General features: G+C 39.1%; 1 protein-coding gene across 2 annotated transcripts in view; it reads right to left on the reverse strand.

Moving 5' to 3' along the window:
* Positions 1–18,396, reverse strand: part of stk32a (serine/threonine kinase 32A) — a 69,643-nt gene that overhangs the window by 37,555 nt on the left and 13,692 nt on the right. For both annotated transcript variants that reach the window (XR_004105639.2, XM_036008857.1), the window contains one exon: positions 7,137–7,310. Coding sequence is in view for 1 of the 2 variants with exons in the window: in XM_036008857.1 (XP_035864750.1) it covers positions 7,137–7,310 (174 nt within the window). In the remaining variant the exon portion in view is untranslated. The remainder of the gene's footprint in view (positions 1–7,136; positions 7,311–18,396) is intronic.

Raw genomic sequence — 18,396 nt, forward strand, 5'->3', positions numbered from 1 at the left:
ATCTTTTGACAACAATCGATGTCTCTGAGGACAAACAAAGTTCTACTTGACTATCACACAGAGAATAAAACTACTCTATATCAGGCTTTCGCTACACAGACAGTACTTTTGTTACGGTTTAAGTCTTTTCATGGGTTTTGTTGACAATCAGAAAAATGTGAAACATTGACGTTATTTTTTAGAATTCAACAAATACTTGAAATAGTCAAAGCCACCTATCCACACATAATGAAAAATAAAAGATCATTGTACAAATAACTGCTATTCCCCTTTGAACCAATACAACTGCAAATGCAAAATGCATGGCACAGACAAAGCTACTGTATAAAATAATTCATAAAAGAGCGCACTTTGCAATAACAACCAAGTGTAATACCTAGCTTTATGAAGAACCATCTTGTAAAAAAAAAAACACTTGTTTTTTTTCAATTAGTCCATTTTCATCATGTTTGAAAACTGTTATAAAGACAGGAAGAAAGAAGTGGCAGGAGCGCTACTGGTATCCCTTTAACTACCGGTGCTCATGGAAGGGAATGCAATTCACAAAAAAGAAAAATTATGACCAAAGAAGTCATAAAACATTAAGTCCAGGCACTCAACGTTGGTTACAAAAAGTGATAAGAGGCCTTTAATAAATAGGTCAAGACATTAAAAATACACCAACGCGTGTCGGCTTGAGTCTTCCTCAGGGTGTAGTCAAGACAGTTTAATCTTTATGCGACACATTGATGTTTAAACCAGTGTACTACTACATCAATGTGTGTAGATATTTCACTGTGAGATTCACAAAATGAACTTCCATCTTAACTGTCTACACTGAGGTCTGTCTGCAGGATCTCTATTCATCGCTGTCAGTTTGATAAGACCCATGGATTAGTCCCTTAACCACCTTAATGGGCAGTGTGTTTCCTAAATGAAAGTTAGGAATATTGACTTGTTAAGAGCATCTGCTGGCTAACAACACGCAAGTCTTTCCATTATGAGCAATCCAGGAGGCAATAAAATGCACCTGAGGATTCAGCCTGAGATAGTTGTTGTTGATGTCAAAGAGGCTGTGGTGAAGTACACGTACGCACACACATACATCCCTTCCCCTGTCACACACTTTCCATGTATCCTTTCCACTTGTTTGGAGAGTCTCATGAAGTCTCTGAAGATGTCATCTAATTGAGACTCGTTCTGTTGTAAATAATTCAAACCCCTCCGAGAGTTTAGGGTTAAAACCACTGACTAACCAACCCTGGTTTTAGTTAAACCTTAAAGCAGCCATATTATGCTCATTTTCAGGTTCATAATTGTATTTTAAGGTTGTACCAGAATAGGTTTACATGGTTTAATTTTCAAAAAACACCATATTTTTGTTGTACTGCACCGCTCTCTCTCTCACTGCTGCAGATCCTCTTTTCAGCTGGTCTCTGTTTTAGCTACAGAGTGAGACCTCTTTTCTTCTTCTTCTTCTTCTGTACTATCTTTGATTGCACTGCACATGCCCAGTAGCTCAGATGTAGATCATGTCAGCTAGCTAGCTCCATAGACAGTAAAAGAAAGGCTGACTTCGGTCAGTTACAAGGCAGGATTAGCTGGGAGACTTCTAAATGAGGGCGCACATGTAAGTAGTTCTTTTGTAGATTATGGTGAACTTGTGTGTGTTGTAGCAGTGCTTTGCTACTGAGAACGAGGTAGCATGCTAGCGTTAGCATGCTAGCGTTAGCATTAGCGTTAGCATGCTAACGCTACGAGCTAATGGTTGCGGTTAGCCTGCTCGTTTCGGCTTGTGACGTCACAAGCCGTGCCGATTTTGAACAGCTCACCCAGAGACTGAAGGCAGGACACATTCAGAAACCATATCTCACTCTAAACAGCATGGATGGATTTTTTTCAAAGTTTGTATGTGTGTGGAAGCACCAGAGACACAACATAACACCCCAAATCCCAGAAAAAGTGATTTTTTCATAATATGGGCACTTTAAGATATATGACACCCATGAGATTGATCATTCCAAAATATGTTTTCCATCAAAAAATGATTATTTAGACAAGAAGACTGTAGTATGACACATAAATTTGTATGAATGTAATGTGCGTCTATAAAAAAAGGGTTCAGTTTTCAACTTATAGTAAGAAGTTTAACACTGAGTGAACTTTTTTTTATTTCTTATTTAATCATGATGAAGCCTCGGTTATTCCAACAACTTTCTTAGTTTTGTCCTTCATTTTAAATGCTTGATAATGAAAGTTTAATTTTCAGTATAAGTATTATAAAAGCTTCTAAGATTTCTCCTACTATTTACACTTCAAGTAAAATCCATTTCCACTTAATAACAGTGGAATTAAATTAACTTCCACCGTGCATCATACTTAATGCTCAGAGGCTCCTGCATGTCCCATGATGACGCTGCTGTCTCTTTGATTTTCCATCCAGGCTCTATCAAGATGAGCTGAATTGCTGTTGTTAACCTCATTGCTTCTCTGTCCCCTCTCTCTTGAGATTTGCCAGACAGTGGCATGCAGTGCAATAGCTTATTATTGAAAATAATTGGCAATACCAAACACAGAGGTACAGCAACAGACAAAGAGTCTGTTGCTGTCAGTGCTGCAGCAATCTCGGAACCTATCGGCTATCAGTCTGATGAGAATTTAGCTTCTGGGGGCACAGGAAATATTTTGGGGGTTCAGGTGTAGCCAGCAGATATCTGGGCCAAGACCCGTGCGCCGGGTCCGATTAGCAACTCGAGACGTGAGAATTGAGTTGGAGATGTGAGAAAACGTCTCTATAAACATTCTTTCAATGTTCCTGCAAACCTAATCCATGACCTCAATGGAAATCTAATCAATTCAGTACTGCATTATAAAACACTTATTTTGAAATGGTGCCGATTGTGCTACAAAGCTCAGGTTGAACATCTTGCTAAAAAAACTAAAATTCAAATTAGATTCTTATACTGGAACCAAACTTTTCCCATTTCAAAACATAAAGGACATTCTACAATCTATGCAATCTACCCTGGAATATGAAGATATTCTGTGTGCACATGCTGCTGGCCCTCCCCTTAAACCACTGGATGCCATTTAATTTGTTCTTCAAGACAGCCATCGTACTCACCACTGAAAGTTGTATGAAAAGTTTGGATGGTCTTCACTGACATCTAGAAGGCATTAGAATACCTGTGTTTAAATTTAAGGCCATGCTATCTTAAGTCTCCAAGATATTTAACAGTGACACAAATTGAAGTTGGATACACTCTGAGGGACTAACTACGTTTTCTGGGTTAGAGGTATTTACACTGTGTGTGTGTGTGTGTGTGTGTGTGTGTGTGTGTGTGTGTGTGTGTGTGTGTGTGTGTGTGTGTGCGATGTCTGCTTTGTGTGATTGATTCATCTTGTAAATAAAGCTTAGCTGATCTAATGTGGACATCTAGCCATCACACTGCAAACAAACACACATAATTACATAAATAAATAAACAGGTAATACTAATGATTAACAGAATATTTCACTAATCAAAAATAAGTAAGTAATGATTAGGAAGATTAGGTTGAACATGATCAAATTAAAGATCACTGAACTCACTACCCTAGCATAAATTGTGTCATTGTATCCCATATTACATAGTGTAGTAATTGAATAAATAAACAGCAGTTTTCCTGGAAGAAGCCAGTGTTTAACTACCAAGAAAAAGAGCAATTAAAGTCCAGTTTGTGTCCACTAAATGCTTGTGACAGCAGCTTCTTGAATTCCTTACCACCTTAACTACTTTTGCTGGGTTAGAGGTATTTACACTGTGTGTGTGTGTGTGTGTGTGTGTGTGTGTGTGTGTGATGACTGCTTTGTGTGATTGATTCATCTTGTTGTGAATAAAGCTTAGCTGAACTAATGTGGACATCTAGCCATCACACTGAACCAAACTACTGCCAAGCATATTCTGTCGTAGTCATGATTAGGGCTGTCAAAATTGTCCAAAAATGGTGTTTGAATATTAGCTTTAAAAAAAACAGAGGTTTGAATATTATTCGAATATCTATTTTGTGCATTATGTCCATAAGAGGGCAAACCAATACAACGGGAGACATAACTACTTGTGTAACGTTAGTCCACGCAGCAGTCACGGAGCCGTTCGTAATTTGGTCATAAACAACCGAGTCTCTTGCCGTTCCTTGAATTTGTCCGACGATATTGGTGTCGGCTCTTACCTAAAAGAAATTTCTTGTTGTCTCTGCAGATAAAGATTTACGTTAGCGTCTTTGTGCCGTCTTCTTCTTCGCCCTCGTTGTTTGTTTACTTCCAGTCCCGGCAGCCGCATGTCATCAACACGCCCTGTGGCGGAGGCAGATAGCCGCGGTAGTGCCGTAATTTACTCTCTTACAATATTCGGATATACATTTTCAAATTCGAATGTCCGTTTCTTTTTAGTATTCAAATATATATTTGAATTTAGAATATTCGTTGATAGCCCTAGTCGTGACCAAACTTGTAAATAACATAATTACCATATCGTCATATTGCATGCAATTAATGTCATTATCATCATTACTCCCCTCATTATAATCAAAGACCAATGGAAGGAGGATTTGTACATCCTGCAATTACACACATATACACATATATACAGGTGCACACACACACACACACACACACACACACACACACACACACACACACACACACACACACACACACATTCTGAAGGCTTTAAGTGCTTTCACTCGCCGCACCGAAGTCAGCACGTCCACATCTGAGGGAGGGAGTTATATATTAAATTTCCATGGAGATGAGCTGAAAGTTCAGCTCCTCTTCCTATTTGAAGCTAATGAATGCAGATTGAAAAGATATTGATTCCGTCTAAACAAATACGCCCCCAACACCTGCACATCAAGTCTGCCCTCTCCAGCACTAAAGTAGAAAACATAATTTAAATATTCATATCCCTCAGCAGACTCAATGAATAAGCAAATTAATAATCTGTCGCATTTATTTCTCTCTTTTTTTCCTGTGGAAGTTTAAGAGCGTGGACAAGAGCAAGTGGTCTGCATTACGTTATAAATGGCGTAATTTGTTATCTGGGGGTGTTGATAAATTAGTGTTCTCTGTTGCAGTGATGTTTCCTATTAGTCATGATCTGAGAAGGCCTCTCTCTCTATGTTTACCTCTTTGCTCAGTCCCCGGAGTGGAGGAGTAAGTCAAAGGAGTGGATGGAATACTGTGTGGATGATGGTCACAGTGATTGGAGCAAAGCACTACTTGTGCACTACTCAGGTCGTCGATGCTAAAAATGTATGCACTTACAGTACCATAAGAGTCATTAAAAGGCAGAAAGTATACATTATGTTGTGCTTTGGTAGCCTGCAGAAGTCTAAGTATGTCAAGTATTATGTACATTTCCACTGCCAGAATTCCATATGTACATTATACCAATAAATACAGTTATACTCATCAAAAGCTACCAATAAAAGGAAGGCTAAAAGACTTTTAATGTGAACAATCTGCAGAAATTGTCGACTTTCATTGACAGTAGCTTAACGTTGAGAAAATCTTCCAAGTGGGAAGACTGAAATTAATGAGATCAACAAGGTGGTGAGAATGAAATAACTGAAATAACAGCTGGAATTAGTATTGTGGAATGTACATTATGCTGAATTCATAAAGGTAAATATGGAAATGGTTTTGAGTTTGTGTTAACAGAGAGACAGAGGAAATTGGGACTAAAAGACTGTACTGAGGTACATAAATCCACTGTAATCATCAGTCGACTAAGATTCTTTAAGTCAAGTAGTCTGGTTTTTTTTTTTCTTTTTCTGGTGGAACATTTGCACCACGCAAAACAAAAGAAAACGCCACATAAACTATAAAAGAAGTTAACTGTTCACACAGTACTGTAACGTGAGCTATTTAAATTAGCTGGATACATGATTAAGCGTAATTTGCTCTTATCGCCGTGTGTATTTTGTTCATAGCAAATCACAGCCAATCGGTCCCAAAACGTAAAGCCAGTTAAATGTGAAATACCATAAACATATTCTTTTTCAATTTTTACAATCATTGCCCAAAAAAATCATCAGGCCTGCCTTGTTGCACGATCTAAATTCTCTTCGAAACTTGCCATTTTCAGCGTGTAGCTTGCTCTCGACGTTTGTTGTTGTTTCCTGAAGCGAACGGAGTTAGACAAATGCTCTGAATGAATTTGAGATAGTCTTTTATTATGAAGGGTAATAGCGGAAGACGTATAGCTGTAGCGCTATGCGCTGCCATTGTCAATATGGGAGTTTATAAAAGTCTGATTCGACTGACAAAATTCAAGAGAGTTGAAGAGTCGGGTACAGCTCTACATTGTGCAACCACCTGAGTGGCCAACCTCTGTTTGACTTGTGTGCAATTTAACAATGACACACAAAAAACAGTAGCAAACATGTTTCCACCAAATAAAATTGCCAAAGCAAATTAGAAAATGGTAGTATGAGACTGTTGCTGTAGTTTTTTTTTCTTTTTTTTTTTTATCTTATCTGCATTGGGAAAGTTTGTAACTTTTCATTAATGTACTTAATATAAGTATTTTGGCAGCATCATTGGCTGTAACAGGATATCCCAATCTCTTGAGTCACTTCAACAACTTAAGATAATAATATTGGGCTGTAGCCATGTCCTTCTTGGCCTTGCGAGTCGGTGGCTCTGCCATAGCAGCAGATATTTCTGCCTAAAAAGCACTTAACTTGCATTTTACAAATTAAATACGGCATTGACACAGCAGCAGGGACAGAACTGGTGCATTTCATGATTGGTATATAGTCTGCAGCTCAGGGTAAACTGTTGTGTCATGTGTGACCTCCATGTCAAGACAGCTTGACCTTTCTGCACAGTGGTGGAGCAGTCATATCAGAAAATAATATAGAAGTGGACGGCCAGCGAGCTAAGAACACCGGGGTAGATAAGGCTCAAACTTGGTAGGGAAAAACAAGGGAGAGAGACAGAAGGGGGGCATGTACTATAGCAGGAGGAGAAATAATGGGGCAACCAGTCAAAGACTAGTTCTGTAATGTTATTTGTATAGAGGGTGCAAACCGTTCTCTGCATTATTAAAGGTTATTGACCGAACTGCAATGTAAGAAACTACAAAAAAAGGAGATTAAGAGAAAACATCTCACCTGTGTATGATGCGCTTGGTACGTAGGTATCCCAGGGCCAGGGACAGTTCACAGATGTAGAGTTTGACCGTGCTCTCTGAGAAGTGGACGTTCTGCTGGAGGTGATAGCGCAGGTCTCCTCCCAAGAGCAAGTCCACCACCATAAACATGTCCTCCTCATCCTGGAAGGAATACCTGCAGGACAAGGCAGGCGGTCAGGTGTGGAAAAAAAAATACCGAGGGACGCCATGTAGTGTCAAGAACAAGGGGTGGAGACAAACGAGATTTGGAAAAGAGGATGAAATGGAAAGATGCATAGCAGGGTGGGTTAAAAGGAAGAGAGACATGCATTCAGAGGAGAAGTGAAAATAACAGTGGTGATAGAAATAATGGGAAATGAGGAAAGACATTGTCAGCGGAGAGAGGTTTGAAGGGAAGGTAAATATGGAGATGTTGCAGGGGGAAAGAGAAGGAGAGAAATAAGGGGTGAGAAGTGGAAGAATATGGTGTCATATATTTACCATAAAACTGCACAAGAAGTTTCCAAAAGATTAAAATAGCATAAACCCTTTTTACTTTGAGAAGGGGAAACCCATACTGGAAGAATGTCTAAATGAGCAGAAGGCTGACTTTCTGACTTTTTGTCGTTGAAGATGCAACACTTATGCTCAGGCAAATCAACCTTTATTATTTATTATTAACCATTATTTTTACCTTTAAGACAGTGTGTCGGTGGGGGGGGATGAAGACTATTTTTATTCTTCTCTGTCTTCTTTTTCTTCCCTCTCCTTTTTTAATTCCAACTATAAATATTTGTATTATATGTTTAGGTTATAATTTTTATTGTATTATATTTTGTAGTGTAGTGTGTTTGTAGTGCATAGCCTTAAACAGTAACATGAAAAATAAAATCCTATACATAATCTGCGTAACTAAAAAAATACATTCAAGAGACATTCATCATCAAAGTTGCATCCTCTGGTTTAGTTGCTTTCTGGTTTCTACAGCAAAAAGCAAATGAGGACAGTTAGAGAAAACATAATCTCTGTTGTGATTACATTAGTGATCAGCAAACAGATTATCATATCTTTTTTTTCTTCTCGTTTTTTACATTACATGAAGTGATGTGCACAGTGGTATTGAGAATTTACTTCCTTTTCTATTCTGTCAACATTGGCGGTATGGGAATTTTCAAGCTCATTTCTTCAGCAAAATTCTGCATTGACTCAGCAACATTGTCTGCTCAAATGGCTCCCTGCCCTGCTTCTTTATCTATTTAGGGTTAACAGGCTTTTTGTCAGTGTATTGCCATTTCATTAAAGCAGAACACTACATATTCCTTATGTCAGCTTGTGGTGTAAAAATTTGGCAGGGGAAACTGAGCTGTCTGTTTAGACAGGGAAAGTGGCAAAGTGACACAACATGTCACTTCCTTTATTCATGAATGAAATAACATCCAATGTAAATGGTAAAATACATTTTATGGGGTTACTTTCTCTGCTGAAACGTTTTCTTAAACATATTTTTAGTGCATACTGTAGGTAGTATTTGCTTGAATATGCCTCAGTTCTCTACAGTATTAGTGTGTGAGGGATGTTCTCGGTGGTAATGCTACTTGTGGTCATCCATCTATTCAGCCATCCATCAAGCACTGTCATGCACAGCAAGCCTTTATCAGCATGCGGTCCATTCCCTCATCATTTGTGAAGCTGTTGCACAAATCGTCATTGATTTTTACATGCTGAGCGTCCCACTGGGGCCATACGTTTTTTTGTCCCCTCTAAACGACGAGCTAATTAGTTTCCTTTCCCTAAGAAACTAATCCATGCAAAAATTATATTTTTAATAAACTGCAGCACCCAACATTTCCTGGCTGGCCTAAAGCGTTGTGTCTGTTTGCTACATCTGCAAAGTTCAGATCTTCCATAAGATACTTCACTACCTCCCCTCTCGTGTTCTTTAACATGTTCCTGATCTGAAATAAATAGGCTATAATTTCACTGAAAACAGAGAGGGTTCAACGTTGAGTAGGATTCTTCACTGTAAGGGCCATCATCTTGGCTCAAACTCAGTTCTCAATGAGCGAGGGTAGTTTTTTGCCATGTTGGTGAACTACCTTCCTCAGGGCCCTTCTCCAATAAACTGGAGGTGGGGGTTTTCTCTACACTGGATGGATGGGGATTGATTGAGCTGACTCAAAACTGTCTGCTAAGGCTCAAATAATGCTGAGACCACTTAACATCTGATTGCCAATGGCCTCAGAGTGTGGAATGACTATCTGTTAGATAGCCGTCCTGAAAATACACACACATTTGGCAAAGTCACAAAGAGGTGCATGAACATACACGTGCGCACACGCATACAGTACTGTCCTTCTCAACTCTGTTTCAGTTAAAACATGCATTAATTATTTGAATGATGTATTATAATATATAATATAATACTGTGCTAAACTAAAATATCTGTTTACTGTGCACTATCATTACTTTCATTGTCCAATATCTATTACTCATTGAATATAATCATCACTATTGGGCAATATTCAAATAATGTGCAATAACCCACACTGTATATAAAACCTCAGAACTGTGCACCTTACCCCCCTTTTTTTGCACTACTTATTCCATGTTATATTTATTTTACGTACATGTTGGCACTGGAAATTGAGTTGCTTTTAATCTCATTGTACATGTGTACAGTATAGTGACAATAAAAGGCATTCTGTTCTATTGTATTATTATAAAATAAACTGGCAAAAATCAACACGGCATGTTGAATTTGAATAAGTCACTCCATCCGCCGGCCTCATATTAACATCACATTCTCTTTAATATCAAAGCAATGCTCCACTTTGATACAGGATTTGTAGTTTTTGGGACAAACATAACTCTGACTCTGACTGAGTTCACAGATGGTCAAAACTAGGGCTGAACGATTTTTGAAAATAATCTAATTGCGATTTTTTTCACAAATATTCCGATTGAGATTTAATATGCGATTATTTTTTAAGCTCTTTGTCTTCTGTATTATTCAACAAAGACAAACAATAAGTCATTGTATAGTATGAACAACACAAGATTAGATAGATTAAACAAACTGTTCTTTCCTGGAGGCCAGGCCTGTATGTGATGTTGAAATTAGGTGATGCATGAATTTATATGAATGACATCTTTTATTTAACTACTTCAATCACAGTAGTATATTGAGCACTGACCAAGCCTGGTGTAAACATTCATATGAAAGTCAGAAACAAATCACACAAACGAAAGTGCAGAATGCAGAAATATAAAAACAAATATGTGGCTTAACCACACTTAGTAGTATTTAGATTGTTTAATTATTATTTACTGTAATAAACATATGTAAACATGTGGATTGCACTTTTTAAACACTGTCTTTGAACTTTACTATACAGTTAAAGGGATACTTCACCGATTTAGCATTAAGCTTTTTCTCAGTAGAAACACGGTAGTATTTTTGAATGACTGTGCTTCCCTCACTCATGTCCCCCTGAGAGGGGAGATCTCTGTATTGTGGGTCTGGAAAAAAAAACGACGATTTTTGCGTCATCGGAAGATTTATTTCCCAGAGGCTGTGGACTACAGCCCTACTTCCGCATGTTTCCAAACCGCCCATAGGGGGTTGGACTGTCGGTATTCTCCGAAATTTCACAAACCAAAACGAGTGTCAGCCATCTTGAATCCTCGCGTAGCTTAGTGGCTTCTCAGCATCAAAACTTTAGATAGATAGATTTATTCATCCCGAAGGAAATTTTAGAACAACAATTATGTGCATTCAAACTACCGCACACGTGTACCACCGGAATACATTGGTACAGATCGGAGAATACACAGGACACTTTATTACAGACGGAATACTCGACACAGCTTCGCCCGCCTGCTATGGTGACCGGCGGTGTTGCTCAATGCCTCTGGCCGGTAAAGGTACATCATCAGCGGGGAACGTTGAACGAGTTAACGCTAGTCGGCCACCTGTTCCATCAATCCAGCTTGCAAGTGTCCGCTCATTAGACAACAAACTGGACTACATCCAACTTCAACAAAACTCCCAACACGAGTTCAGAGACTGCTGTGTTTTTGTTATTGTGGAAACAATTGCTGTATCGGACTATCCAGCTACCAGGCCGGCTGCTCTGTTGCCGGGTAAGACTAGCTAGTGGAGGTGGGCTGTGTTAACATGGACTGCCTGGTGCAGAAATGGGGGTGCTTGTATCCAACTAACTGCTAACTGCTGGTGGAGTTTGTGACTGTTAAATGCCGACCATTCTACATTCCACGCACATTTTTATACTCAGTGATACAGCCCACCAAGCGCTAATGCTAGTAGCTATGTGTTAGCTGAACTTTACGGAGCATATAATGTGTGTGCACTAAATGTAGCCTGTTTCGCATGTCGTTTTTATAAAATGTCGTTTTTATATATTTTAATTGTGTAACCAATTGAGCCACGTGATGTGTATATGTTTGCAATGACAATAAAACACACTAAAGTTGAGTTGACTGTCTCACTGTGTCTGTAAACGGTAGGCGCGGCTTGGGAGTAGAAGCTAAAGCAGCGAAGCAAGTGCATTCTGGGATTTGGTGTCTTTCATCCACATGAGCCAAAAACACATTTTCTGGCTTTTCTCGGCCTAGAAGCCACCAATTTCTAAATTTTTTTCACATTTCTACTACATAAGTGACCCAATTTAAAGATATATTCATCAACGGTGAAATATCCCTTTAAATAAGTAAAAATATAGTGTATATATATACACACATACAACGGTGTATTTTTTTTACAGCGCACAGAGAGGAGCTACCTTCAGCCCCTCCTCCTCATGAAGTTGTGTGCCGTATGCATGACAGCGTCAACGTTGCACTTGCTCAGAGAGGCTATCGTTACGTTAGTTGCTGGTGTTCTTGCTGTGGGATTAACTGTACTAATAAAACCATTGAAACACCGCGGCCACGCTGCTGTGAAAGCTCCCCGAACGTCATTTATCAGAGTCTGCTTGTTACCCCTCTCAGTGGCAGCTCCTCCACTCCATATCTTTATAACGGAGCTAACCGCTAACCGGAGCTAACCGCTAATCAGCGCTAATCATTGCCAACTGAGCCTTCAGTTCTGCGTGCCTGTATCCATTAACTGCATGTATGGAATCGAGCCCGAATAAAACCCTTCATTTTATTTAAATGAATGTAAAAGTTTTAAATTACCACTCAGAGTTGTTTGAATTACAGAAATCAGCTCAAGGTACAGTGTAGCGTTAGCGTGCTAAGTTGATGCTTTCTCTGCGGAGTGCAGACTGATTTGCTCTCGCAAGTCATGTGACCAAATCGCAGCCTTTGCGTTTTAACATATCGCGATATTATTGCAAATGCGATTAATTGTTCAACCCTAGTCAAAACATTCCCCCCTGATTATCCACAGTGCCCCTGCTCTGGTTCATTCTCCCTCTTCTCTCTGACACACACACACACACACACACACACACACACACACACACACACACACACACACACACACACAGTGTAAATACCTCTAACCCAGCAAAAGTAGTTAAGGTGGTAAGGAATTGAAGAAGCTGCTGTCACAAGCATTTAGTGGACACAAACTGGACTTTAATTGCTCTTTTTCTTGGTAGTTAAACACTGGCTTCTTCCAGGAAAACTGCTGTTTATTTATTCAATTACTACAGTATGTAATATGGGATACAATGAGACAATTTATGCTAGTGTAGTGAGTTCAGTGATCTTTAATTTGATCATGTTCAACCTAATCTTCCTAATCATTACTTACTTATTTTTGATTAGTGAAATATGTTGTTAATCATTAGTATTACCTATATATATATATATATATATATATATATATATATATATATATATATATATATATACAGTATATATCTGCTACAATACTCCAGATCAGGGCCAAATAAAAAACTGGATGAGGGCATCCCTAATCTATACCTTTTAATTTATTTCTATTTGTGTTGAAAACTGTAATCTTTCTGTCTACCAAACTTTCTTCTTCTTCTTCAAACAAACTTCTTTTTGATCATTTTTGTAATATGTGCCAGATGCTCATTGTTGTTCTGCACTGATGAATAATCATTTCTAAATGTAATGTAACAGCTTTTTATCAAATGCTTAGTGTGATATTCACTTACAGAAAAAGCCAAAATAGATATTAATCTAAAAATGCAATGTATTATTACTTTATCATACATCCTACTGGGTAATTGGTTGGGTCAGTGTTATCGGAGGGACTGCAAGTCCATCAAGTCAATCGATAGCACACTTGAGTCCTCTGTGAAACCAGTTTAATCAAGTAGAAAACCAGCTCTCATGCTTGGCTGAGGTTTCTGTGTTTTCTGTCCCACAAGACATTACATCGGGAAGCCAAGGTGGTAAAAACTGAAAGGGCTTCATTGTCGGGTGAAGTTGTTCTGTCTACTGAGCAAACAAGACTGACTGACTCACTGCAATCTCTCACACGGTTGCTCAGGAGCAGAGCTGCCATACAGAGGGTCAACAGCCTGGCATGGTGAGGCATGTACAGTATACTCTGATTAATGTTATGTGCACACACATAGGAACGCAAGCATGTGTACCCAGACATACTTACTGTTCTGCCATCCAACTACCTGTTGTTTTAAGCCAGCTACCTTTTACTTAAGAGCCAATGAAACTTTGTTTTAGAAGTCTTAAAAAGTCCCTAGGCCTTCGCACATGCAAGCAGACATCTACACAAGTAGAGCACGCAAGCACACACGCCCGCACACACACACACACACACACACACACACACACACACACACACACACACACACACACACACACACACACATATACACACACACACACACATACACACACACACACACACACACACACAGTACATAGTTGGAATTTGTACCCGGTAGATACCTACACAAATCAACAACTCTTAAGTGTTTTTTGTTACTACTTCAGCACTTGACTATCTGCATATATGCACATTATTGCACTTATTAATCATTTATCGTGCCATACATACTGTATTTTAGATATTATAGCTGCAAATCAACATCATCCTTCTGGGACCTACTGACCTGGTGCTAATTCAGCTTTCTATTCTATGCTATTTCAGCAATATCACCACTTTACTTAGAGTGTAAATTGGTCTCCCATGACAATAAAAGCTCCATTTCTTCTCAAAACAAGTGTGCTCTCTATCTCTCCCTCTCTTTCTTTCTGACATGGCGACAGTATTTAGAAGGTGTTTGAATATGAATGAAGTCGCCATTGGCCTGCTGCCACTGCTGTCAAATTGATTTAGAAATCACATAAGTTACAGTACCCAAGTTACCATTAATATGACTACATGTATGGCTAATGTGATTTGAAAGAGCCTGTTTCATGTCATCAGCTGTGCATTACACCTACACTCAATACTGTGCCTTAATGCAACCTGTGTAGACACAGACAGAGCACTGAAGCTGCTGCTGCTGCTCAGGCTACACCTCTTCTGTAGATGATGGTGTTATGTGTTATGTTATATGGTGACTGTCTTCATTTGTATTTTGCAGCTGCAATGGGTTGAAAAAGACAGACAGTGACAGAAAAAGTGCTCAAGCATCATTAACAGCTGATGCCTCAACGAGCATTTTGGGTAGAGAGTAGAGAGCAGCAGTCAGACTGCAGATTAGCACCTGTACATTATGTTGAAATGGTGCAGACTTTTTATTAGCCTTGCTGGCATCTGGTTTCTCTTTAGCCGACTTGTTCTCTCTTGTCCTCTTTCTCTGCCTCTCTCGTCCTTTAGTTGTTCCTCTTTTTGTCCCCTCTCTCGCTCTGTCTCGTTCTGTCGTTCCTTCAGTGTGTGCATCTGCTGCGCCACACATGCATTTCAATGTGCCCTCTTGGTCAGTCTGATGGGAGAGCATCCTGTGTGCTTTTAGAGGCAAAGGCACCCCAGGCCACTTCAGTAATCTCAGTAGTCACCAGAAACTACAGGGGCTCAGAAAACATGCCCTTACAGAAAAACGTTCTCTCTTTCAAAGGTAAAATTGTGACATGTACAGTAAGGCCACAGTTAATTCAAATAGATTGCTGCAATTTCAAATTCTAAGAATTTAATAAAATATAAGGATTTGCTCTTTTTCAGATACACAAATGATTCTATTTTGTCCTTAAATCAGGAAAGACATGTCTTCATACCATAAGCAGATTTTTCATTAAGTATCTGAATAAAGAAATGTTTCCCTTCTTTAAAAGTAATAGCACTATTGGACTATCACTTGCCCCCATTCATTAAACCTAAATACCTATATAAGGTAAATGAACCAAACCTCAGTATAAGCTGTAGGTTTTTTTTGTTAATTGCCATTGTTAATTGCCATTGATCTATTGAGCAGAAACTCCACATCAGTAAATCTTAGTAATAAAACGGCTAATCAAGACTTTGTTGTTCATCACAAGGTATTGCAATTACAGTGATAAGACATGCATACTATCCATACGTGCACGCACGCGTTTCCACACACACACACACACACACACACACACACACACACTCCGACCAAAGCCCCTTGCTGAAACGGACACAGCCTGCCAAGCGCTCAGACTGTGACATGTTGGATCAATGCCGACAGCCTTCCGACCTTCCTCCCACCCCATCTTCCAACAACTCGCTTGACTGACAGCTCCCATCAGTCCGTGTCTAAAGCTCCATGACAACACACACGCTCATCCAAAAATACATACACACATCCCTTACAGACAAATCGGGAAATTAATGATTTTGCATGTGAAATATACTGTACATGAAAACTCTGCCTATAGTTAACAAGTGAGGCTACTTTTTGCTATGTTTTTACTTTAATCAAGGTAACATTTAGGCTTAGTAACAGTACTTAATCAGGATGTTTTCTTATTATTTATACCACCACTGATTCTATTCTATCTTCCATTTCACCAGCAGCAGGTCACCTTGACATCACGCCAAATACTTGACATGCTGCTTTCTAGTGTTCGGTAATGCCTGCAGCGTTTAATGTAAAATAAGCTGTGACGTGCACATTTTGCAGATACACAAGGATACAGTTTGTACCTTAGGTACAAGCACATCTTACTATTGCTTGTAATATTGGAATTTGAAATTAAGCTTATCCTAGTTCACACCATTCATTCAAAATGTACCCTATACTAGGGCCTGTACCATACAACATATCTGGTGTACTAGACCTTTTATGTCAGGATGCTTGGAGGAATTCTTTTATTAGTTGCTTTTGTTAGACATTATGTCATTTCTGTTTGGTTTTCTGAGGAAAAAATGCACACGAATGGGGAATAACTGAATTATGTCTTGCTCTGCATAGAAATGAACATCATTAGTGCAATTGCATAATAACAAATGAGGGACTCCCTGAAGCAAGATAAGCTTTTACTCCACAAGGTTTCAGACTTTTGTTAATGTACTTCTTTTTTTCCCTTTGACAGTTACGCAATGACTTTTTTCTTTACAATAGCATGTTGCATCATAGCAGTATTTGTCACAGAGGGTTAGACGTGGAAGATGTCATGGAATGAAGTGTAGACTTTGTTAAAAGCAGGTTGTGAATTCTTAGCAATATATTGACAAAAGTTGGCAGATAATATTATAGGTCCCTCCAGGATTTCGCGATCGCGCCAATTCATGCAAATTCAACCAATCACCGCGAATTTGGTGCGACTTTTTTTGACCAATCACCACTTTTCCGCAAATTTGACCAATAACCTGAAGTTTCCCACAGCAGTCCCACGTGCACTCTGAGAGCCAATGACCAAGTGGAAGTGAGAACGGGTTGATCATTTCCTTGTTTGTGATATGAAGACGAGACGTATGTGACTCGAACATCTCACATTTACCAACAAAACGTACAGCGAAAGACCGTGCAAACCATTTCAGACCGTCCTGCCAACCTGTATACATTTTAACATCAATGTACGCTGTAACGATTTTTCACTCTAAAGTCGCTGCCGTTTTAATCCTGTCCGCTATCTGCAGCGGGTGGGGCTGCAGCTCAGTTCCCCCCGCAACTGACGCTTGCACACACACAAAAAAAAACACACACACACACACACACACACACACACAGACACACACACAAACAACACACACAGTGGATGCAGGAAAAAAAGGAGATGAGACGACACAATGACCTAAATTGAGGACAGCTGGGTTTTTGGTTTTTATTATGTTAGCATGAAATTATTCTAACTCTATTCTATCAAGCTGCCCTTTTGAACATTCACTGTTTTAAATCTCTACAGGTTTGGATAAATCCCATCTCAACTCCTAGCTCAATGGGCAGATTCATGGAAAAAGTAACAGTAAAAGTTCTTTATTTGTTAACAGTATGACAATGTATAAAATTCTAGTTGCTCTCAATATTCAACAGTTTTACCAGATGGCATTTCTGGAATATAAAAATAATTCAATTCAATTCAATTTTTTTGCAATGCTGTTAAATATTACTGCACTACGCTTTTCCTTCTCCTTGAAAACAAATGTGCTACTCGATAGAACACATTACACAGCCTGCGCTCAACACATCCATCACAACAAACAGCAAGCAGGTAGTTTCAAGAAGTTCCTCCTCCGTGACATTTCCTCCATCAACAAAAAAAAATGAACTGCAAAATCCGCAGTTAAAGAGGCAGCAAGACTGGAAGCTGAATACAGCAGCATCTGATGCTGGTTGCCATATCTCACTCTCTGTGTCCATCTCTGATATAGTGTGAGTGTATCTCTGGCAGTGCCCATAAACGCTCCCCTTACACAGTGGGACTTAGTGCAGCACAGGCACAAAGGGCTGCCCCACCACTGCTGGCACATCAATACACTGACCGTATCACACACTTAATGCTAGTATAGGGATCGACCGATACTGGTTTTTCAAGGCTGATACCGATTATCAGTAGTTAATGAAACCGATAACTGATGTTTGGAACCGATATGCATTTACAGTGAAAATTAAAATCTTTAGGTCAAAATTAAGATTTTGGAGTTTTACAAACTCCAACACAAAACTTTGTTTAAATGATTTAAGCAATTATGTAATACATTAGAAACTTTCAACATAACACATTAAAAGAGAGTCAGATAGTGTTGTGGGCGGGACATTAAGTCAGACTCAGTGGTGAGGGAAACCGAAGCAGAGGGACAGACACAGAGCTGTAGCCGAGCCAAAGTAGCGCACTTTTTAATTAATTCACTTTATCGGTTATCAGGCAAATAAAATGGCCATACA

The sequence above is a fragment of the Sander lucioperca genome, chromosome 13 (assembly GCF_008315115.2).
Source record: "Sander lucioperca isolate FBNREF2018 chromosome 13, SLUC_FBN_1.2, whole genome shotgun sequence".
Classification (NCBI taxonomy): Eukaryota; Metazoa; Chordata; class Actinopteri; order Perciformes; family Percidae; genus Sander; species Sander lucioperca.